This window comes from Athene cunicularia (genome assembly GCF_003259725.1).
Source record: "Athene cunicularia isolate RWA chromosome 2 unlocalized genomic scaffold, athCun1 chr2_part1, whole genome shotgun sequence".
NCBI classification, from domain to species: domain Eukaryota; kingdom Metazoa; phylum Chordata; class Aves; order Strigiformes; family Strigidae; genus Athene; species Athene cunicularia.
Genome location: NW_020799095.1, coordinates 116,354,830 through 116,380,106, shown reverse-complemented (window position 1 = coordinate 116,380,106; position 25,277 = coordinate 116,354,830). Strand labels below are relative to the sequence as shown.

Genomic DNA, 25,277 nt, shown 5'->3' with positions numbered 1-25,277 from the left:
GGGGGAAGCGTCCGAACTGCATTGCGATTCTGCAGTGGAAACATCGCATGTTGTTTTCACTATTGTACACTTGAACTGCACATGCAAGAACAAGGTGGAATGTCTAAACACCATAATCAGCTCAGGGTATTTGCCAATCTGAAATAAAGTGGGATGGGAAGCGTGTCCTTCAGAACAAGGGTACAAATGCCCCTTTCGCTGCAGCGTGTGTGTATGTGTGGGTGTGTGAGTATGTTTGGGATGGGGAGGGCGGGAGGGTACTGGGAAGGGTTTGAACGGCAACATTTTTTTTTTTAATTTATTCTTTCAGAATGTGACAATTTCATGAACAGCCACAATGGGGAGGAAACTGTAACAAATTGCTACAGATGCCTTAAACTATGCACAAAGCTAAGTGACCAAATTTGTTTTTGATTTGAAAAATAATAATTAAAAAAAAAAAGTGCATTGTTTACGTATTCCTCCCTCTACTGAAACCTTACCCACTAATGGGTTTTTGATGGGAAAAGGAGAAAATGTTTTTTAGGACAAAATTAAAGGACTAATTTTAAACTTAAAACATTCCATTTTTGTAATTTGTTTTACATTGTTTTAAGTACAGTAAGCACAACTGTAATCTAGTTTGAGAAACTGGTGCTTTCTTTTAGTTCATTTGTATTTCCCTGTTATTATTGTAAAAGACTGTTTATTAATTCTGTTTACAGTTTGTTGCAACAGCCATTTTTGGGAGAGAGCTTCAGCGTAAAGCCATTTGTAAAGGCTTTGCCATATTCATTTTAATATGTGCCTGTTGCTGTTAACTTTTAATTAATAAAAAAAATCTTTTCACATTATGCTCCTGTACATTTAAGTTACGACCGAGTCCAGCATTATGGAAAGGTAGCTAAGGTTGCAGTCAGCTCCCACCGTAAAATAAGCCAACTTTTGGATTTGAAAACACTAGTCCTCATGCCAAAATTTATTGCCTCTTGGAGCTTGGCCTTTTACTGTTTGAACAGCAAATCCTGACTTATCAGATTGTTTCCCTTCTAAAATTAAGTTGTTTATTATTCTTTCATGTTCCCTGAAGTAGTATCATTAATCTCAAGGTGGCCATGTTTAAAAAAATAAATTTGTAATGAAACCATGTTTTTGAACCTGCGTGAACTTCCTTCCTTTGCTGTCAGTGCAAGTTCTTGCTGTCGTCTGACTTCAACAGAGAAGGATCAAATGGGATAATGAGCTTTGGTTATAACTTGCAGTAACAGAAAAGCCTTATTCTAACAGGTTGTCTTTGAAAGGGTGATAGTTGCCAGTGGTGTTTGGAGCTGTCAGAACAAACAGGTAACATCTGGGTGTGAGTAACTCACTACAGAGAGACTACAGCTGAGCTTCCTTACAGCCTCTGCAGATTTGTAGGGTTAAGTGTGGAAAAGTACTGATTCCTCTTTGATGTTTTTGAATAAAACATATGCCAAACCTGCAGCTGTTTTCAAAACAACCACTAAAATCAGTATCTGATGATGTCTTCTGTGACTCAGATTTTTGTCAAAATGGGACGTGGTTTAAAGACAGGCCTTCAACAGCAATATAAGTGTTGCTACTTCTTACAGGCTATTTATAAGCATATTTTTAATATGTAATTTTAATGAAAATTAAAGTTAATGAGTTTACAAACATGTATATAGCAATATTTCAATATAATACTTATAAACAACCTGTGATTCTTTTAACACTGTGCAATCTTGCTGTCATCTGCTCTGACAGGAATGAGTACAGCTTGTCAAGATGTTGAACGTGAGCAGTTTTGTTCTAAGCCACCTTTCCTGGAAAGGGGCTCCTGTCTTGTCCTACCAGGCTTGATTTAGACCAAACTTAAACCGGAAAAATTTACACATTTTCTTGAACATGCTGTCCAGGAACACCCTCTACAATCCACCTTAAACTTCGTGTGAGAGCTGAGCCTACGCACGCCAGGAGTGTAACTGCTAACAGCCTGTCAGCCCACTGCAGCCCAGCACTGTGTTTTGGGATGGAGGCCACGGCCCCACCAGAACTTTTGATCTACAGATCTGCTCCCTGTGGGCTGCACTATTCACTCACCTACGCAGGCAGGTACAGGTTATGCCCAAGGCCTCTGCCCATGAATGTCCTTAGTTTGCATACATCTGCTTGGGATGTTTTTCTGTGGGCAGTGGGACTGTGTATGTAAAAGATTTCAAGTAGAAAGATACAAATTAAGGTGCAGAAAATAAAATATGTGATGGCAGCTTTGTCATTTCATTTTCTTGTGCAGATGACATTTCTTTTACCATAATTTTACATAATTAATAAGGGTTGCCACGTTTTGTATTTTGGGGGTGCTGGATACCTGCACTTCATGTCAGCAGGTCAGACAATGTTGTGGGTTTTTCTCATGTTTTAGCCTAGTTTAATAGGCCAAGTGATATCCTAACTTTTACAAGTTAATGATTTAATTACTGAGTTATTTCACTTGAACTCTGACATTCACAATAATGTAAGCTGAAGCACTTTCAACAGAGGTTTTTCCTCTGAAGACCAAAACTGCAGCAGAGGTTTTCTGGGCCAGCTGTTCTGAAGGTGTAGTCTTTTGGGAGCAGGGGACTGTGCCACACTAAGGAACTCTTGGGGTAACTCAGGGTACCAGGGGAGGGAAGAGACCCTTAAACAAGAACCTTCCTGTTATGTTTGTGGTGAGGCATAAACTCATGGGTTCCCATTTTTATTTTTTATTTTTTAATCTGAATGTAACTGAATTAACAGTGCTGTACTGTTCTGCAGCTAAGTCTACTGTTGTTCCTGCTGCACAGCAAGGTAAGTGGTCCAGTCCTGAAGGACATGCAAGTAAGTTGTCACCACTGATTTACAGTCACTATAACAGAATGTGAACTGTACTTTATTGTGGTTGCTATCTGGCTGCTGTTGTTCGTAGAGTAACACAAATCACACACACAGTGTTTAATTTAACTGCTTTTAATTTTATATAGTGGCAAAAGAGCATTAAATACAAAACTTGAAACTGAATTTAACTTTTGAAAAGGTGTTTTTAAAGGCATTTAAAAGATCACGAAGATTTTTGGCCTGTCAGTAAGCCTGCTGGCAGAGCGTTTTGGAAGGAAGTGACATTGTGTACATATTAACACCATTTCAAGTTTCACACCAGGAAACATCCTTCTCAATTGTACAATCTACATTCCAGTTACAAGCAGCAAAGCTTCAGTCATCTTCAGTAACCATTCAGCTGTCTGTGTTTAAGAAGTGCTGCTTTTTTCTCTTCCTAGAAAAGAGAAGCTCCAAGAGGCACTTGTACTTGTTCCAGTAGCCAGATCAACTTAGAACACTGAAATACCCAGACTCAGTTTTTTCTATGCTCATCAACAGTCTGAACAATCCTTGGCTTCATTTAAGCCTGCAGCTAAGTTCTATCTCTCTCTGGTTCTAAAACAGCTTTTTGCAACCTGAATTTTATTTTTGGCTTGTGCCCTTTCTACCTCTGTGCCTGGAGATGTGAGCTCAGGTCACTGGTTAATGAACTAGGCCTGTACAGGTCTCGCAGCAAATAGCTGCTGTGGGAAGTCACTGAAAGAGCTTCCCCTGGAAAACAGGTTATGTGCAACAGCTTATACCATCTCGTTCCTGCAGACAGGACCATGAGGGCTTATGTGGTCCCCAGCTGCTGGAAACCTATCCAGGGACCCAAGACAGCTGGGGGTAAGAAGGTGTCCACAAGCATCTCTTAGCACAGCTGAGAACAATATACTTTTGGCAACTTGCACCCCACAGTACTTGGTACCTTTTTCCTTATCTACACCACTTCTATGCAAGTTAACACATACTCTGACATTATTGTACTCTGCTGCTATCTACTGGTTATTTCAAATTAATTGGACTAGCTATTCACAGAGGCTCCCACATCATGATTTACTCACTTGTCATGCACTCTTTACACTGGCCACAGGATGATACAAGAAGGTTTTGCTCTCTTACCCTTGCAAGCTCATTTGAAAATAACAAAACAAAAAACCCCCCACCCTGCACAAAAACGTGCTGCTACTTAAAATGTCTCCTACCAGGTGACCTCTGCAACAGGTTTAAGTTTCTACTTTTTCAGTAAGAAGCAGAATGCATTCGGGTTTTCTTTGGGCTAAAAGTTTGCTAAAATTAAGTTTAAAAGAAAGACTGACATGAAAAATTCAGTATTAAACTAAACATTGTAGTGCAAGTTACAGCTAGAGCTCAAATAACTGGTATTAACTTAAGAGTGTATCACTATTGTTATTAACATGTACATACATTTTTAAAGGTGGTCAGTTATGCACAAAGAATGTTCATATATAACTTAGCATTAATAAACCACCATGTAAGTCTGAGTAGAAAGCCAGGTTTGAATACAAAATTAATACCTGAGTATAATGGTCAAATTTATTCCCCTTGATAAATCACATACAAACATATTTAGTGCCTCAATTCTGTGTTTCACATTAGGTTCTTCCTGGGTTGTAAGAGACCACTCAGTACTAGTGCTATTTGCAACATAAAAGATTTCAGACAAAACAGCCTAAGTCTTTTGTGTAGTGATCTTAATATGTTAAGATTTTTCAATTAAAGTCTTCATTTTTCCTGTAGACTTCAGCATGTGCGGTCCAAACTGAGAAGGAAACCAGAAACATGTTCAGATTGCTTCCAATGGAAACCCAGTTGAAGTGTTATCCGTTCAAGTTTTAAGTAAAACAAGAACTTGGACAGAGATAATTTCCTTTAATCAACCCGCTCCTCTGCATGTGGATTTTACCCACTTCATAACCACAAAGTAACAGGAACTTGTGTCAGCAGTCAGCTGAAACCACTCAGATGAAGCAGCTAACCATCTGCTTGAGCAGCTCTGACTAGTGATGGTTTGCTCTGCCACAGCAAAATAACTGCATCTGTCTTCTTTAGAAGTTGACAAGCAATTGCTCTAGCAGCAGTTTAACAGTATTTCTGTTTTTACTCTATTGTGTATATCTGTGCAAATCCTTTTAAAAAACTGTATCATACAAGGATATCGTAAGAGGACTGATCTAGCAAAGAAGTTACATACTGATAAGTAACTGATGGCATGTTTATTGGTTCATTAAGGATCATCATTTAACAAATTATATCCTTCAGTTTTCTTAGCTTTTTAGGACTTGATCCTTAATCTCAAGGACTGTAAATTTCACAATTGGAAAGTCATGAAAAACCCATATGCGAATTAAACATTGCCAACTCATGTTCTTTTCCTTAAAGCCCTAGAGATGACAGGAAACATGATTGATTCTTAGGGAATATCTAGCCTTTTATTCATGAAGAACAGCCTGAACATTCCAGGAGTATACCAGGGGCCTAAACCAGAAGGTGAGTCAGTCAACATTAATAAGCTGAAGTACTCAAAAGTCTTGAAATTTGTGGCTTGGGAATCTTTTACTTTCCTCAGAATGTAATTCAGAGGGGAGCCAGCTTTTGACATTTTACACTCATTTTTCCAAACACACGAAAGGAAAAAACACCTTTCTCTCTGATTCTATAGCACAAGGCTTCAAGGATTGCTTACTAACAAAACTGATCTATATTAGCCTGTTAAAGCATATATTGCTAGAAACTGGTATCTTGAACAGTCATAGCTTTAAAACCCCTTTAATTTCAAATCAATCTGAAATAAACTAGAAGCCATTAACTTGCATCATGATGCAGATATTAAATATAATTTAATTTTATTTTCACACTATAAAGAAACTGCTGCTATGTACTTGGCATTTCCAGTTAGTAGAAGAAACTCGCTATACCAAGATACAGCAGGCATTCTGAACAATTTGCTTTCTTCATTCCTAGGAATAGCTGACATGTTTCAGGATCTTGTTTCAAAATCTCACATGTACTATCTGGATGGTTAAGATTGGTAGTTAACAGGCAAAGTCTATTCAGATTTGATTCTGGTATGAACCCTTAGGAATTGAGTTTTCTGAATATCACATGCTCATGGCAACAGAAAATATTTGTTTAAAAAAAAAGGAAACCGTAACAGAGTTTTTTAAGCCTAGGGCCTAAGGAGTATACAATCGTAAGACTTGATACTAAAAGCATGACTGTCACAAATCCTGGCATATCAGTAGTACTTCATAAGGTTTTGTGGACAGGGATACTAACTCACAGGTATTTGCGTATGTTGGCAAAGACATTATGTTGGCTTTCATGACAACTATAATTTAGTCCAAGCATGTGTTCAGAATCACAATACTCACCAGCACTACCTCAGTCTTTGTCTTTGTTTCAGTCTTTGGAATCACCTTTTCTGTTTCACTTTGGCTATCGTTTCGGTATCGATAAGCAAATTTCTTTTTGAGCGCTTCTGCTATTAATGCCGCAGGATCTGTAGGGTCAGCCACTTTAGATTTTGTACCTTCTGATGATCTAGAAAAGAAAGTGAGAACCATTAACACAGTCCAAAACAAAGCTTTAGAAGTTGTGAATGTTTTTGCATTGTCAGGTGTTACATCAGCATCTGTCTCCCCTTGAAATAGTTCCGAGTCATAAAACCAAATCATTAATGCAGATGTTAATACATTGACATTTATTTATATTTCTTACCTTTTCACTGAGCGTAGTTTCACGCTGTTCATGTCTTTGAGGATTTCTAGCATGTTTGGTATTTCAGACTTCTTTGGCCCATTTTCTGTCAGATTCTGCCCAGAGTTCATTTTTTTGTTTTTTCTTTCTTTAATAAGCTCAATGGCAGATGTACTCTGTTGTAGACCTGGGGGAGGGAGTGGTGGTGGAGGAGGAGGAGGAGGAGGTGGTGGTGGTGGTGGTGGTGCAACCAGGATAGCAGCTGAACCCACTTGACTTGGCCCAACTACAAATAAAACATGCATTATGTGAAAAGCCACATCATAAATCATTCTCTAAGAGTAAGAAGTGTTCTTTTGAATTTCCAGTTCAAATTCCAGGTACATTCATGTCTTTACTGCAATGGGGTGGCCATCACAATGTCTTTTAGTTATGTTCTGTTCCTAATTTTATCAGTAGTTCACCTTCCCCTGAGAGGCAGGTACTGAGCTGGAAGTCACATACAATCTGCCATGTGAGCACTGTTTTTTCCTGCTGATCACAAATAAGAAATTACCATAAAAGATTTTTAAATGTAAATTTCAGAGCTCAAATAGTGCTTAAATTGAGGCTTATTTCAGGTCTTTGAGGTCATCATCTCTCTGAATATAGTCTCATAGTAATATTGATTTCAAGTTCCCTATACTCTTTAGGTAAAAATTGATGTTATATGTATAACAGCAGTAATAACTTGACAAATAAATGGAGAAACCTCTGCTCAAATGCACCCTTAAAGAAACCGGCAAACCAAGATCAAACCAGAGTTCTGAGGCTTGGAGTATAAAGTGTGTAAGGATATGTATATAGGTAATATAGAGGAGTCTTGTCTGTGTACATGTAGGCATACACACAGTGTAGTTACCGTGTTCTGCCAGAAGAGGGAGGTAAAGATGATAAAATCAAATCAAAATTTAATTTTCCTAACAGGGGTAAAAGGAGAACGATGAAAAATAAGTTTTTAGTTATTCCACAAAACCCCCACAATAATTACAATTCAAGACTGAAACCACGTGATCCTTAAAAGTATCTCATAGTTTTGATATGAACAGTTAAGGAAAAATAGAGTAACTGGTATCGGTTCAGACAAAAGCTAAACAAGAATATCTGAAGAATCAGATATGATTTTAGACATAAACATATGCAAAACTGTGCTTGCTAAGTGACCTTAGGAAAGAGTAAAAAACAAATGGCTCTCATCTGCAGTGGACAAGGGCCATCTCCCACTAATCTCTAGAGATGGTAAACTTGGAACTGGAACACAGTCAGAGGTGACAAAGAGGAGAAACTCAGGAAAAGAAGAATTACTCTGTTTACTACCAGAAACTGTACACCATTTTCGTTCCATCTGGACAATGTGTCTGATCCCAGAGATGATGCCAGTAAACAATCTCCTTTTCTGTTATTTATTTCATAAACTTGAGATGCATATTACATACTCCAGAAGTGTAATTAGCATCTTGTATGATTACTTCATGATATCAGAGGGCCTATTTCATTACTGGAGGGGAAGACTTAAGCGTTAGTAATTCAGTTACATTCCTTTAGTTTGGTTTAAGCCATCATGTTTATCATGAGCTTTTGCTCTGAAAGCTGTTTAATACTTCTTTACTCATCCACAGATTCAGAACTCTGGCAGACTTTCACACAAACATGAAGGCTTTTGGAATACTAGAAATACAGAAAATCTGGCAGGTCTCTTGTCTTCAAGACCTATTTTGTAGCCCTTGGTTAGCATTGCTACGTCTGTCTACCAAACTAACCAAAACAATATGGAGAAGTGTTCAGTGTTGCAGTATCTCACAAAAAAGAATTAACACATTATTAAAGGGATTAATTTTTGCTAAAAGTACAATAAATTTAATACCTGCCGTCAGGTTCTGTTGTTCCTGCAAGATCACAATTTTGGCTATTTGTGCTCTTAAAGTGGCTAGTTCATTTTCTAGAGCACTGATCTTCTGCAGAGCTTCTTCATTTGCGGTCACTGTGTTCCTGGACACTGATTCTTCCACAGGGTTTTGTAAGGACATCTGTCTGTATGGGGACTTTCCAGAATGAAGTTCACCTGAAAGAGGCTGGGCTGTTTTTGACCAAACTTCTGACCTGTAACAAAAATAGCACAAGATTTTTTTTTTTAAAGGCTTTGTAAAAGGTAAAAACTAAACCAATGTTAATACAAATCTGGAATACAAATTGAAACTTCAAAATTGTCTTTACCAAATTTTTTCCACCAAGACATTATACAGATTAAAGTAAGTAAAAGCTTCACATCCTTTCTGTTTGCATCACTAGCTGTATTTTTTCTCTTCCCCTAGCCAGCTTTTTGTGGAATCCTTGATTTCAGGAGAAAAACGGAATACATTCCTCCTCATCCCCAATCTATTTCTCTGCCTCACAGCTATTGTGGTTTTTGTTGGAATCAAATGTAAGTTGTTTTGGTTTTTTTTTTTCGCAAAGGCTACTATTTTCCCCCCATGGGGTACAAGTAGTCACTTGCAGTTGATACCTTTGAAGAAGTTTCTTATTATAGTTCCACAGCATATTTTTGTACTTTCTGGACTTCTGAAGGGACAGGCCTCCGTTTTAGCAGTGCTGGGAGTACAGAGTACATTAAACAGTTTAGTGACACAGAGGCTGTTTATCAGTAAACGGCAAAGGGTCTTATATCTATTTTTCGATCACAATAAATAAAATTATAAAGAAGAAAACTTCCTACAGTTTAAAGATTCCATGAGCTTCCCCTTTCTTTATCACAAGAGCAAGAAAATGCAACTCTGTTGCCTTCCTTTATTACCACCCAAAGCTCAAGCTATGTTAAACACTGAGGCACTACCCAGAGCATCTGCAGTCAAATAAGTGCTTATAAAAGGTTATATTCACTGGAGACACCAAGATCTTAAACTGTTTACTCTCAGTATCTGAGCAACCAGTTCTAGTTGAAGATGTCCCTGCTTACTGCAGGGGGGGTTAGACTAGATGACCATTAAAAGTCTCAACTCAAACTATTTTATGATTCTGTAAAAGTAGAATCAATAAGGATTAAGGACAACAGATTATCATAAACATAACTGCAAGATATCAGTCCTCCTTAGCTTCAGTCCCAAAGCTTCTCAGGCAGGTCAGGATTCCATTATTTATTCAAACACGAGAGTAAGAACAGTGGCGAACGATATGACTTTTCAAAATGTGTAAATGGCTCCAAACTAAAGAGCCCCATCACTCTGAATGCATAGGTTAAGCTACCCTGGATGTGCATCATGTTAAAAATGCAGTTGTGCTAGACTCGAAGCAAGAGCCAAGATTTAAGGTCAGAACAAACCCTGTGCTCTGACAACCTGAATCCAGGATTAGACACACATTTGAGTCTTCCACAACACTGACAGAAAGCATCAGCACAACTTGCAGAAATTTGATCAAGCAGAATTTAATATTATCAAGAATATTAAAATTCAGGTGTTACCTAGATAGGAATAGAGAGCAGCTAAAGCTGAGAAGAGAACAGGATGCTTCCTACAGCAGCCACCTCCTCCTCTCCCTAAATAAGTAAGGTGGAATGAGCCAGTGGTCACTTCACTCTTTAAAATCTGCCTTCTAGAAACTCTTTAAAGGAGCAGAATAGCTAAACAACAAAGGGTATTTTCTGCTCAGACCAGTAATGTCTTTTAAGGAAATGAACTGATTGGAATCTAACACTGTGGAAAAAATATTATGCTTGAATTGTCACTACTGCTCTGACTAGGGGTAGGGAAAAAATGATTTGTTATTCAGCTTCTTCCTCTATAAACTGCATTCACAGAAAAAACTATGTCTGCAAGACTGTTTACTGAATTATACAGTGAATATATATTTAAAAGTAACACCTATGCGATCTTGTCAAAACAGAGAATTTCAAATGCTCGGAAAACACCTAATGCATACTAGCTCCACTACATAATACTGTGCACAGATGTAATAATCGGTGCACATCGAAATACTCATATTTGCTAAGTAATTCACTTACCATGCTCCATTATAAGCTGTTTGCCTTAAGGTCACTATATATCTGCAGGATTATTTTAGTCCCATCCCACATCCATCTGTCCCCCGTCCCCCTTCCCCCCTTCACATGCAGACATCTCAGCAAATATGCAAGTCCTACATCTTTCATAATAGGTTCTTTGAAGCACCAAAGAGCTATTCTCCCTGTTGTCTCCATTAAACATAATAGCTTTACAGTTCAATCCTTAGACAAAATGTTTCTGTGCAAACAAAAGTAGTATTGGCCAGTTAATTTCCTTTGCATCAAACAGACTTTACAAACAGTGTTTCCCAAACAAGTGCTGATTTGTGCGACTCCCCTCTGAGTCTGTGAAATTAATGTGGCAGTGCCAGAATGTTTGTTATGCAAAGCTTCACTGTGGCAAGTCATGTTGGAGGGCATCTAGGTCATTACTAACCTATTTTGTGCTTTCAAATTAAGAACAGTATCCTCCAGTAATCTCTGAAGCCAAAAATCTGTGCCTTTCTCTGGATGGTTAGTTTGTTTAGAAGAAAAAACTTCCTCTGCACTACAGAACTGTACCTTTGTTTCTGGCTAGTCTGAGCAACAATTTGGGTAGGCTGGAACAGAGAACTGAAGTTACTTCAGCCAACCTCTGCCATGAAGTTACAGGGCTATGCAGTACTCTTGGTCCAACACAACAGTACCTATCCCACCATTCTGGACACAGGTGCTCACATGCTTCCCTGCCAGTTTTTGTTATGAAGATTAAAGACAAAATATAAATCATAATTTTTTAAATTGTCTTTAGCTGGCTGCAGAGCCTTAATCAGAAAGGTGAAAAACAACGTGCCATTTACTGGATTGTTAGAATGACCATTGCTGCTAATTAGGAAGCTGTACACTACACTGCCCCATATTAACAAAAATCTTAGGAGAAAGGGAGAAACAGCATTAGCAAGTGTGCTTTTTGTGGGGACAAGGTTGCTTGAAGCTGTTACATGCAATTCTTTGCAGTAAATAAGTAAATAAAAAAAACAATCTTGTATAAATCCAGTCTCCTGTTTGTTTTCAAACTAGTCTTTCATTCATAACCATGTTAGTCTAACCGCTACTAATTCTTTTCCAGACCCTACCTTTTTGGTTGCTCTTCCCTCTCTCTTCTCCCAGCATCCAAGTGCTCTCCATTAATTGCAACGCACAGTAGATTCTCACTGCAGAGAAGCTACCTTTCTTCCTCTCAGTTCAGAAGTTCAAAAAGCAGATTAGAGGAGCATACCTGAGCCGTGTGGAGACTTCACCTTCTTCTTGAGCAACCCATCCCACATCTGCAAAGGAGGCCACTGCATCTTCTCTAAGTTGATTAGGATGGTTTCCTTCTGTGGCATGAGAAGTAAGCTAAATTTTAAAGAAAAGATTGAAGGTTTTAGAGTCATTATTCCCAGCCCAAGTCAGTTATTTTACCTAGTATTTTTAGTGAGGCAACATGTGACACCACATACATGCACAAAACACATCTGTAGACTTAGCACACTTATTTCTGTCATGGGCTTAGACCACAACCATTTCACTGACTTCAAACTATTCAGTCTAGTCTGCTGAACACTTTACAGAGGTTCATGGCTAACTACATATACTATCACATGACACTACTGAACATTGAAAATGCAATGCAAATTGTTACCTTAGGAGACATACAATCTTCAACATTCTCAAGAGGTTTGCTTTTTTAACATTTAAAATAATGTGGTTTTAAACTATTATTAATGACCAGTACTTAAAAAAAAATAATTAAGGCTAATAGTACTTCTTTTGCTCTTAGTATTATTATCAGTATTATTTTGAAAGTGAAATTCTATTGAAGTGTTTCCCTTCCTCTACAACTTCCAGAACTTTTGTGCAAGAATTAAGTTGTGTATATTACATGGGGCATGGGGGGGAATGGAGGGGGCAAAAAGCCATTTCTACTAGCTCAGTAATCACAAAGACTCTGAGTGAGAGGTAGGATACAATCATAACAGAATATATTATTTGCTAACAAGCTTATTTACAGCATGCCAAACAAATTGACCATTTTCCAGCATGGTTCTGCCATTAGCTTTATAGCTGTTTGAAGCCAAAGTTGAGCAAGTCTACAGAGACTGGGATCTTTCTTACATTTACAGTTAAATGACCTGAATGGAGATTTGAAAAACTGTTTGGACCATCAATACATGCTACATAGCCATAACTACACAAAATTATTTCAAATCTACTTTGAAATACTGGCTGCTTCCCTGGGTTAGACAAGGGCAAGTGTACTCAGTCACTGGACTACTGAGCAGTCTGGTCTCAGTACTTTAGCTACCGAAAGATCTTTCAGTAATTTCTTCTGCTCAGTCTGTCACCTTGAGTTATTATCTCCAATGCAACTAAACCACCTCTTTTGCTTGTATTATTATATATACAGTCCACCAGGCAAATCTGCACACAAGTCATTCAGCTGTTTTAAGTGCTGCCTGCTGCTGGTCACAGCCAAGAAGCTAGTAATACTGTCAAAGATGGTGGTAGTATGGAACAGTCTGTGAAGACAGCTTGAATCCAGCCTGTTAGCACTTCGGTCAAGTTTCAAGGCAACTCACCTCTGTAAGAGGAAACTATTATGTAGCAGCAACTATGAAATGATAGCATTGACCTGAATTTGTATCAGATATCACAGTAGGACTGTAATCTGGATGAGTTGAAACAGTTTCTGAAGAACATCCACAGATATTTTAGTTGTAGCCTTTGACACACAAGTCCCAGGAAGATAGTTGTGTGTCTGGGGTTGTTTTTTCCTCAGGAGTTGTTACAAACAGCTTTGGAAATTGAGATTAGTCATCTTCACCTCACACTCTTGCAACTTGTATGTGAGCCTTTATCACAGCTCCCAGGAGTGTGTATTGGCACCATCAGATCATTTGGAAACAACAGGGTTTTTTCCAGGTAGCATCAGCACAGATGGTAATACGTTTATCACATTAACAGTTGTGCCTAATACCATCACAGTCTGCCTCTCTTTAAAACAGTCTAGAGAATACTATATTGCATGTTAGGATTTTCATTGTTTGAGGCTTCCTTGGCTTTTTTGCTTTTTTTCCAAATAAAAAGAAATTTTCATGACCACAGCATCTGTATTAATGTTAATGGCAATTTAAAAAACCCGTAACACATTAGCCACTTCCTGCAGGTGATACAGATTTTGCTGCTGGTAATGGCTACGTGAGGAACTATTACCATGACAAGATTGAAGGCACATTTAAACAAAGGCACTACACATACTTGCATCAAAAATAATTTTATAAATCAACAGTAAGGAATGCATTTACCACTACCAGGTTTCCTGCATTGTGAGATAAATAACTTCTAATCCAACAATTAGTAGCAAGCCTTCTGTTACATTGATATGTAAGTTTCTTCTTACTTTTTTATTCTATTTATATGTAAACAGAATCTGCTTGTTACCCCATATACAGATGTTTCTTTTTTCTATCCCTAAAAACAAGGTCTTCCACAGCGGTAGACTTTGAATTACACGCTAATGCAAGATTTTTACTTTCATTTAAAGGTTAAAAGCCAACACCCATCTCTTAAAACCTTTGCCTGTCTGCAGAATGAAACTCTGCTGAGGAGAACTTGGACAACTGCTCTGCCAGCACCTGAAATGGACAACTGAGAGCTGAGTCCCAGTTCTACCAGATGACAGGAACTGCATGAAACAGTGAAAGTAACCAGCTTTTTTGTCTCTGCAAACTATGTAGTTTGTTTACCTCATTTATTCCTTCACAGGCTTTTTTGCCTGTTTCATGGGCATGTATGCTGCACACAGACATGCATGCCTGTGCGTTGCAGACCCATTACTCCGGGAATTTCTGAAGAAAAGAATAGAATACACACACTGCACTGTTTTGGCTGATGTCACAGAATATCTCGAGTTGGAAGGGACCCAATTAAAAAAAACCACAGGTCCAGCCCTCTAGGACTCTGCTCTGCCACTGTTTCCGCCCGGTTTCGAACCGGGGACCTTTCGCGTGTTAGGCGAATGTGATAACCACTACACTACGGAAACCTGGCTGGACAGCACCCCTGCAGGATCCCTATTTCTTTTGCGTTTGCTCCAGGAAGCAGAGACCAGAACAACCATTTTTCTACATTTAAGGATAGAATAAAACCTCTTAATTTCAAATTACTAATACAGTTAGATAATAGACATGTGGAAAGACTTGTTTAAGTAAGACATTTGCTATGATTTTTCAAATTAGCCCAGTAAATTCTGAGGTTTGCTACATGGACACCAATTCCTTAGGAGACTTTTACTGAGTTACCAGGTTTCCATCAGACAAACAAGAAAAGCATGGGACTAGAATGTAGTTTAAGGATACTATCTTAAGAGACAGTATTGTAGGTCTGGTTCAATCTACCTAGGCTATACTGGCAAGTTTAACTTTATTTTCTCCTAAAGACTACACATAAACCTCAAAAATATGACATACAAAAGAAGTATATAAACCACTTTCATCTGTTCATGCGATATAGAGTAAGCTCTGTCACCACTTACTGAATACATAAGCAGCACTTAGCAGTTAATCTAAATGTTGAATATGGCAAGATCCCATAGAGATAGATACTAAAACACTCAGTAGACCTCAAAAATCAAAAGGTTACATATGCTACTGCTCTTCTTCTCAGTCTAGCTGAACAAAAGCATGCTAGAAGAGAAGAAAGAATGAACATAGATACTCTTTCAGTATCTCTTATCCATTTATCGTAAGGAAAACAAAGACCTGCGGCAAGTTTCTTGCTCTTTATGGATAATGTTAGAAACACTGATGACAGACATGCACCCTCAGATGACGCAAGTAAGGTTTGCTTTGGTTTTTAAATAAAGTGACTTACAGCAAGGTTCAGTGCATGGTCCTTTCATATTATAGCTAAAGCTGGCAAGAAAGAAAGAGGAAGAGACAGCTATAGGAAAGCATCAGTTGCAACAGCATAAAAACAATCGAGACCAGTATTGAACTTCACTACAGAATCTTAACGCTGAGATAAAGAAATAAAAAACAGGTGTTAGCATCACACTTTTACATGTTCAGCAGTTTATATATTAAAATAGTTTAACCATATAAATTTCAAAGTATTTCAAGGCTCAAATTTCGAAATTCCTATTTCTAATTCACTCAACTGACAAGTGTACTTCTATTTTTAGGATTCTTTCCTTTCATCTAATAGATGATGAATGCTTATACTTAGGGTACATAAAATCTATACAAAGCTGACTGAATGTCTCTAAGAGGAAAAATGGGCAAATATTTATCTAACATAGAATTCAGGCAAAGATATATATACACATTTTTATTTCAACACTAAAAATATTCAGGAACAGATTCCCCAGATGTATCTTATAGCTCTTTGCAAGAACATAAACCAGAAATGTCTTCTTTTATGTACCATATTAAGAGAAGGCAGTATTTGGCTAACTATCTACAAATGAGCATCACCTTCCCTTGTATGGCCTTTACAGTAGAGAAAATCAGATACATTATAGGAGAACCTCACTTCCTTTCAAATCTGAGGCACATGGAGCCTTACTGCTGGGATAACTACTATTAATTATGTATCCAAAAGTTTAAATCCAGCATGTCATTTTGCTGGCCTTCTCACCTGTACAGATCTCCAATATACCACTGCATACATTTATTTTTTTAAGCTTCACCATGCCACTAGTAGTGGGAGATAGTTGCCCCATAGTTCCTAAATGTAATTATTTAAGAGAGGCAAAATGTTAGCATGGCTTTTACTATCACACCAAAAAGGCTTCTACGGTAATCTGAACAATGTGATTTTGTTACTATAATTTCAAGTCTAAATATTGTTCATATATTTCATATACGATAAAGAAATTAATTTAAATAATGAAAAAATATAGTTGTGTGGAAATTTCTTAGTGGGGGTGATGATTCCCACCATTCATCTTTATGTTCTCCACCCTTGCTCTCTCAGCTTGAGTTTCAAACACTAAATTTCTCCAGTCCATACCCACCCCCTATCCTTAACACAGAGTTGAAGAGATTATGTGTAACAGCTTCCACTTCCCCATCTGTTCCTGAAAGACTTGTTATAAAAAGCAAGGGTGTTCTACTCCTTAAGCTTTTACCCTCACTCTTCACCCTCCCACTATACACAGTTGAAGTTAAAAGCAAACAATTCAGCTGCACAGTACTGATATTCCCCTTTCACCTATACAGTGCTAGCCTTGTATTTAAGATAAAAGCAAACAGGGTATATGTTATTTTGTTCCCAATTTTTTACTTTCTGATAAAGTTGGTTATTTTCCCAAATATTTTTAGTTAACACTGTTCATCTTTACATGCCTCTTAAGCCTAGCTTGTAAGTAGTTTATAGAAATAAGTTACAAATATTTTTCTCTTTTATGAACATATTTTTTTCCAAGAATAACTTTTTACCTCATTTTAACCCAAGAATAACTTACTGCCTCATTTTAAAAGTTCCAACTTCCTTAGAAAAAAAATCCGTTTCATTATGTGTGTTTCAGCAACATGGATTCAGGTTTTAGGCAGTACAAAAGATGAAGAATCCACATTTGGAAAAAATCTAAACTGGAAGTGGGAAGAACTGAAGTAAGCTAATGCTCCTATGTGCCCAGTTTATCATATTCTGCTTTTACAAATCCTCTAGTTATTTATTTCAATGAACTGCTTATTTCCTTAAAATCTTTTGATGAAAGACAAATCCCTCTCTCAGTATACTGAAATACATATTCTAAACTGTTGAGAATACCTACCTGAAACTGAACTCTTGGACACTGTATAAGAGAGAGGTTAGTACCAATTTTTCTTACAATACTCCGAGATGAACCATAAGGCTTGCTTGACCATAGCACCTAGATGGGAAAGAAAAGGAAGCTCTTAGGTAACAGATTTTTATATCATATTGGAATAGTTTTCCCTTACTCTTCCATACAATGCTAGTGCTAAATATATTTAAATACATTTAAAATACATGTATTTGAAATATATAAAATACATTAACTTTAAAGTTATTCCTTTCATGCTAGAACAGACTATATATACACACTGAAATTTGTATCAGTGAACTCCTTACATTCTATACCCAAACTGGCACAAAATTTGGTTTTGTCATTGAAATACGTCTATGGCTGCGTAAGTTCAAGAAAGCCTTTGCATTAAGTCTAAATTCAAAGCAATAAACGAGGTAACACTGAAAGATTAAAGAGTTGGAAGCATCTTCAAAAGCATAATTTGTCCACTTTCAAGGCAATAAATAATCTGCACTGGGTCAGACACCTCTTTCTAAGGGACTTCAAGAAAAGCCACTCAATCATGAAAAATCAATAAAGTTATATAATTCTGTATTTCCCAAAATATATTTTTCTTTTTTAATTGAGACCTCTTCTCACATGGGAATACTGTCTACCAGTCTTAAAAATAACTATCAGCTAGCATAAGCATGAAAATGTAACTGTGAAATGAAAGAGCAAAGGAGTGTATAAGGGAGGAAATAAATATCTAAGAATGAAGTTTTGTCCTAAAAACCCACCCAAATATTCACCTAGAGAAAATTGCCCACAACACCTCCACACAGCTGGCTTCATCAGAACTGCTTCTACTGTAAGTCAGATTTCTTTTATGTTGTTTCAGCAGGGAAACAATTAGCTTTCTTTTGCTGCACTTAATGACAGGAACGTTTGCTCTACTTTTACTATAATTGTATGAAACAAAATGAGATTTAATCCTAGGAGAATACTACAAATTGTGTGAGAAGAGAAGCAAAAACCAAACCAAACCAAACCAACAAAGAAGTAAGAAAAACTTCAGCACCGGGAAAGGCAACAGCACAACAACACAAAGAATAATAATGGGAAGACTGTAACACATGATATGTTGTTAGTAAACAATCACAACACTGTATGGTAATTTAAAAAACTTGTCCAGTGTTTACTTATAGCTGTAGATAGGAATTTACTAGTCAGACCTTAGTTTTTAAAGGCTCACTCAACATCCTGTTAGAAGGTTGCCCAACAAAGAAAGCTTAAATAAAAATCCAGGCTATTAATACTGAAACAACCCTCAACTGGCATGGCAACACGTGATCAGCGTAGTGCAGCTGTGAAAGTTTCACAACACACTGAATAACATTTTGATATACTAAACAAAGGTGAGTACTCTTAGATTTTAATGGTTCTATTAAAAAGAAAAATTTATGCTCCCTGGTATTTATCCCCATGTTATTTTATCTCAGAAACTTCACACAAACATTTTGCCTATTTCTAAACAAGTATCTTTCCTTCCTCTGGCTTTATTAGAGTGTATATATTTTGACAAAAAAAGGATGTGCCCTGCATGTTTGCTATGCTAGGTCCTCACAGAGTTGCAACTTTGCCATTAATCCACTCGGACCCATTTTTTACATTCTATGAAACATACATTCTCTAGCTTAATATGCTGCTAAGTTTGAACACAAATTTTTTCAAGGCTGAGTACTCTATTGATTCTGCACTTTGGATGCCTCAAAGACCTCACATTTGTGACTATCGTATTACTGTTTGTCTCTATGTCTGAAAAATAGCAGGTAGAGCCTTCAAGAAAAAGCCACTGACAAGCAGAACTACAGTAATACAGCCCACTATACACAACAGATTCTGATGTCAGAAGCAGAACTGTTGGTGACAGCCTCAATGTGTACTTGGAAAAAATACTAGTCAATAGAAGGCTTAATTAATTATAGAAGTACTTCCACAACAGCAAAAGAGCCTAGACTACATGCTGTATTACCAACCTAAGTGCAGTTCATTTTAAACAAGTGGCAAAACTTGTTTAGAGAACCATCGACAAGATGTTGATTAGCACCCAGATCTTCAAAAATATCTCGTGCTCAAATGCCCTCGGGGTTGTTCAACAACAGTGGTTTTGTGCACCAAAACTTTTTATGACTCAGTTTTGGTAACTCAAGATATGCTGGGACAATGTTTTCAGAAAACTGCATGCAAACTGTGCCACAAGGTATACAAATAAAGTCAGCATGCTGCTCAGCTGAGCTAGTAAGTCTCAGCACTGCTCTACAACAATTTCTTGACTTGAAGCACTGGCAGAGCAAGTCTGCACAATATTACTTAGTCATAGCCTTTTATTGCATCAGTGTTTTGCTGTTGTCCAGAACAGCAGACATTTGGAAATGTAACTGCATTATCACAAACGATACAAATAGAGAATGGGGGGGAAAGAGATTAGAAACTTGTTCCCCCCCCATTTAGGCTGAAAGATGTTACTGACAATGACCACAACAATACCCATGGCAGTCTAGCATATGCTCATAATTTGAATTTTCAAAGTTACACTGCATGAAATCTCAGACCAAAGTTTGAATAAAATCCTAAAATACAGTTTCTTATTTGTAATTTTAATTTACAATGTATAAACATTTTGCTCTCCATAGATCTGCAAGATTGATAAAAGGTTCTACCACTGTAATCCAGAGTAAGAACTGCCCTTCTAAGTACTGCACATAGCTGTTAAGGATTTCCCCATTGTTAAAACATGAAAATACTTTGACAGTTTACAGGAATTACTGCACTGAGGTCAATACTTGTACTTAAAATAGCTTCCTAAAGGTCCCAGTGACAAAGCAGTTGATGTGTAGCAGATCTCTCTCCCTGCTAAGCGTTCAAAGAAAACTATACACACTTTCCTCCAGGAAGAGAGCTACGCATGCACACTCCTCTGTTTCCCCCATAAAGAACATAGTCATGTTGCTCTTGTACTGTCACACTTTCAGGAGATGTATATATAGCACAATTACATTCATCTCAGTTTCATGGGGCTTTTCATATCTCCAAAGTAAGAGCAAAGAAATAAGATTATTCAAGAATTAACATCACTGTTAAAAATCAGTTGAAAGATTTCCCCAACTCAAAACACACATAGAAGTCCAGCATGAAAAGCAGTGTTTACAAAGTAAACAGTTTGTTAGAGCTAGAAGGAACTACATGGTATTTTAACACAAATATTACTCAATACTTCATCGTCCAAGTAGTAAACTTCATACTTTCTCAGCAGTGCAGAATCATACAAGTATTGAGTATATTTCAAGTGTTCTGCTGGAATAGATAAGCCCAAGCTAAAATATATTAATTGCTTTCTATACCTGATTTTCTGAAAACATAAAGCACGTTTGAAACACTTACTGATTCCATGTTTAATCCAACTTGTTCAAAAGCCATCCTAATTAAGCGCTTAAGCCAGCAAATCATCTGGAACGGAAAAAGCCTTTCCAAACTTAGATTTAAGCCTTCCAAACTCCCAGAGCTGCAGAGGTTCCATAGTACTTCTGAAATGAGAAACATAAGAATTTTAGATGCATGTTGTGGAACATATACAGAATTAAACTGTTATGTGTATTCCTAAAAAAACCCAAGCTTTAGAAACAGTTACTGAAAACAAGACATTATTAGGTGACAACAATTCCTAGTCCTGCAAAGCATAGCCTTCAGAAGGCATTTACTTAATACGGGTGACAACGATTTTTTGTCCCATCATTTCTAAGAAATCAAAGCCGTTGCAAATTTAATGCTTAAAAAGCTGGGGAAATTATTGCTCACTTGAGCTTGGACAGATGATAGTGTTCAGCAGCTCTTAAGTGAGCACAGAACACTACGGAATGCCTGCAGCTGGGGACTAGCGCTAAAACTAAAGGGCCATACTCCTATCTAAACCTCATTCCTGTGCAGGAAAAAACTACAGAAAGCTGATCACCTCTTTTTATTCACATTCTCTGACAGCTTTGTTGTTCCCTCCTTTTTCCCACAACTGAGGAGAGGAAGAAAACATGGAAAACTGACTAATGCAAGAAAATGACAGGAAATAGTGTAGATGTGCAACCTGAAAATATTCAAGCGATTTATGAAGTTGGACAGATTTCAAATACTATTTATATGCACTACCATTCACTTAAATCAAGATGGTTTTTATTGCTCCTCTAGTGAAAATACTGTAGTTTTTCTTTAACTGTGTTCGACACCAGTCATAACTTGGACACCACTGAGAAGTGTATGCCACCACCACCAAAACGGAAGCCGCAGATTTGGGTTTACGTTTGTTTTGTGTATCAGGCTAGAAACAACACTCTACTGAACCACCTCGAGCAACATATTTGTAGTATGAACAACAGTGTTGCTGAAACCACTATATAATATAGTGATGACTAAAGCAATGCAGCAGCAAGGAACTGGTACTTGGGAAGTTTGAAAGTCATGAGATGGAAAAGCTATGCTGTTTTAAAGTGCCCACAAGCATTAGTGTTAAACTGTTTCCATTACAAACGTTTGGGTTTGGTTTTTTTTTTTTCAACAGTTTACAGTTCCTTAGTAATAACCTGCTTCTTGGGGAAACTTGGCAGTTCAACTCTACAGTTATCTTTTTTTTCAGACATGCTTAAAAAAGTTGGTATTTGTTTCTCATCACCACAGAAAGTAAAAGACATTTCCTAACAGGAGTTTCATTTATTTCTGAATAAACTGGGAAAGCTCCTTTAAAAGGGAAAACCTGTTCCAGAAGCATGGTACACATGATGCAATCCACCTCACTCCAAAGTTCAGACTTATTGAACATGTAGTGTGGAAATCAAAGAAGGAAAACGGAAGCCCTGTCAAGATACCGAAACAGAGAAAGAGAGGTAGAGGCTGTATTGCTGAGCGATTGCAAGGGCAGGGCTGGCTGGTAAGGGCAAGTGATAGGACTATAAAGGGGTGACCGTGTCCTGATACACTGCTTGTTCAAAAGCTAACCAGGTCATTAGTTTAAAAATCCCACAATGTAGTCAGTCATGTTTCGTTTCAGGAAGTGAAGAAAAGGTATTATTTTGTTTCTGATCAACTGGGACGTCTGAATATTTAATAACAGAGACAATTTGGACAGAAGTGAAAAGAGAGTGTTAGAACTTCCTCTGAGGAAATCAAGGCAGGTCTAGAAAGTTTCCATGAACTCAAGAAACTGAAAGGCAAAGAGGTAAAGGAATGACACAAAAACTGTCAAGGCAACCAATTAAACTCACAAAAGCAGACGCAGAAAAAAAATAGCATAATATCAGGATGACAGAATAGTATAAATTAGTAAGTTAAAAAAGGCTAAGGTACAAAATAGGTTTCAGCTTACATGCACAGAAAAAAGTCCTACACATGTATTAGGAGTAAGCAGGAGACAAGACATACAGCCACAATGTAAGAGGAGAGGACTGAAAGCAATGAGTGTTATCGATAGTATGTTCTATGTTTTCACTTGAAGATGGTAGAAAAGACAGAGACACATGTTAGAACGGGTTACAGAAAACTCTGAAAAGTTTTAAGCATCCAAGACAGCAGTGTCTACTGAAACTCACCTTGAGCAGCTCAGCAATGAGCCAAGCAATTTCTGAAATATTAGTGAATACTTTTAGAAACTTTTTCAATGAGATGCAAAAGACCCAGGAATAAAAGAAAGCAGCATGTTGACACAAAGCACTGGGAATAGTCCAAAATACTTATCCTGCCCTAAACCATTTAGGTGACCTTTTATAATTCCAGGTTCCAAGACTCTGATGACTGAACACAAAAGAGCATTCATTCAACAAAACAACTATTTCAGTAAAATGGTTATTTAGAGTCCACATTATAAATCATTGATTCTTCTGTAGCCTAAACACTTAAAAGAACCTAAGACTGGGGTCATCAGTTCCTTGTTCTTGCCAATGACCCGTTCTCTGCTTTTGCAGAAGAAAGTGACCAAAGTCAATCTGTAAGAGTGCAGAGTAACAACCCAGCTCATTACCTAAAAGAAGATCTAAGCGCAGAATGCTTCAAAGTACATCAGCTTGATATTTTTATCAGACCTATTAATTTTTCAAAATTATGCCCAAACTTCATACGCATTTCTTTGAGACCATATTGCACTATACCTTGCTTCATAAATCTCAGTTATTTCACAATTATTTTATGTGTCAAGAACAGAAAAGGTTCATTCCAAGAGAAACTGCTGGACAGCAAGAATGAAAACATTAGCAAATTTTTCTCTCATGCTCTGTATATGTGCCAATTTCAGAAGCAGGAGCTACATGTTTATTGCTTTTAGCAAGCTAGAATAATACCACTTTTAAAATAGTAATTCTTGATTTATTTATCCTCTATCTTCTTTATGCTATCTAAACTAAAAATAGTAGTAGTTTAATTCCTCTAAAATTTCCACAACTCAATTACTATAATAAAACACCCTGAGTGATAATAATATTGCTATAAAACATGGTCCTTCTGCTGAGCTTAAGCAAAACTATTGCAACAATAAGCAATTGTCATTGGCAAGATTACTGAAAGTGGTTAGAAGAGTAATATCACAAAGAATTACACTTCACTGCATAAAGCATGTGGGGGTGGGAATGTCATGGGCTCTTCATTTACAAAACTCACACAGAAATTAGCAATGCTGAAGAAGTTTCTTTCTGATACAGAAACATGTAGGAATTCCTTGGTTCAGAAATGAGGTCTAAATTTTTGAGTGTTGGGATTCTCACTTTAACCTCCTTGAACTCTCTTTTGCACCTACTTTTCCCAACCACTTTTGCAGGTTTTGTTCAGTACTGTCATATCAAATATCAGTCTAAAAAGTTGAGAGATAATACTACTTATAAATTACAAAATGTTCATTAAATAAACATAAAGGCTCTGGCAGCTGTACACATAAGGCATATCACTCAGTAAACATGAAATGGAGTCCTTTGCCAGGCTTTCTAGTGAGTCCTACACATGAAAGATGAAAAAAAAAAAAAGAAATCAGACACAACTGCTTTCAAATTTAAATTCTTCTATGTGTACTTTCCAACGTTGAATTTGTCCAAGTCCCTTTCAAATTCTGAGTTCTCGCTCTTAAAAAGAAATAGTATGTCCCTATTTTTCTCACTGAAGGAAGTTTCTCTCATTCATTTAAGAGCCACAAAAAAAGAAAAAAGAATGACTTAATGGATTTGATGCAGCAGATCAGCCTTAAAGAATAAATGCATGAAGTCTCAAAAATGAAAGGTCTAGTCTCTAAATTGAAAGGGTATGTCTAACATAAAAAGCACAAAATTTTCAAAGAAGCATTGTTTCAAAGGAATAACAAGCAAATGAAAAATCACATGCAAAAAGAGCAGGTTCCTCCTTATTTTAGTAGCAAACTAGGGCATGCATATCTTCACAGTCTTTAGGACTGACACATGACCTAAGCTCATCTCATGAAATTATATCCATAAGGAAACATATTAAAGAAGTCGTAAAGAAAGACAAAGCCAACAATAAATTATCACACCAACAGCAAGCTAAACAGGCAGGAAAAATCTTCTGATAAAGAAGCAGACTCTCTCCCAGATCAACACAAACCAGTTCTAAGTAGTGTAAGTATTTGGCAGAGATCACACAGTCAAACAAAGAGGTCTAGTTTTTGGCATGGAAGCCACAAATAATGAAGTGCCCTACTACTTTCAGAAACACCTGTTTGGAAAGATACACAAAGAGAGATAAAAGTCAGTGAATACTACAGAGACAATCAAGGGCTTATCTAAGCTAATATCAGCATGAAATCTAAAGCAAGAATTGAAAATACATACTTGCAGTAGAAGT

General features: G+C 37.2%; 1 protein-coding gene and 1 non-coding gene across 2 annotated transcripts; both read right to left on the bottom strand.

The window, feature by feature from the left end:
* Positions 1-2,963: 2,963 nt before the first annotated feature.
* Positions 2,964-23,419, bottom strand: MTFR1 (mitochondrial fission regulator 1). The gene is made up of 8 exons (XM_026842981.1): positions 22,198-23,419; positions 20,841-20,983; positions 17,421-17,519; positions 11,880-11,998; positions 8,489-8,724; positions 6,607-6,871; positions 6,261-6,429; positions 2,964-4,648 (listed from the first exon to the last, which is right to left on the bottom strand). Exons 2-8 carry the CDS (start codon positions 20,904-20,906, stop codon positions 4,589-4,591), a joined length of 1,014 nt encoding a protein of 337 aa, XP_026698782.1. The 5' UTR covers positions 20,907-20,983; positions 22,198-23,419; the 3' UTR covers positions 2,964-4,588.
* TRNAV-AAC lies at positions 14,615-14,687 on the bottom strand. Its single transcript has one exon. It is a non-coding gene; the product is annotated as a tRNA-Val (tRNA).
* Positions 23,420-25,277: the final 1,858 nt, after the last annotated feature.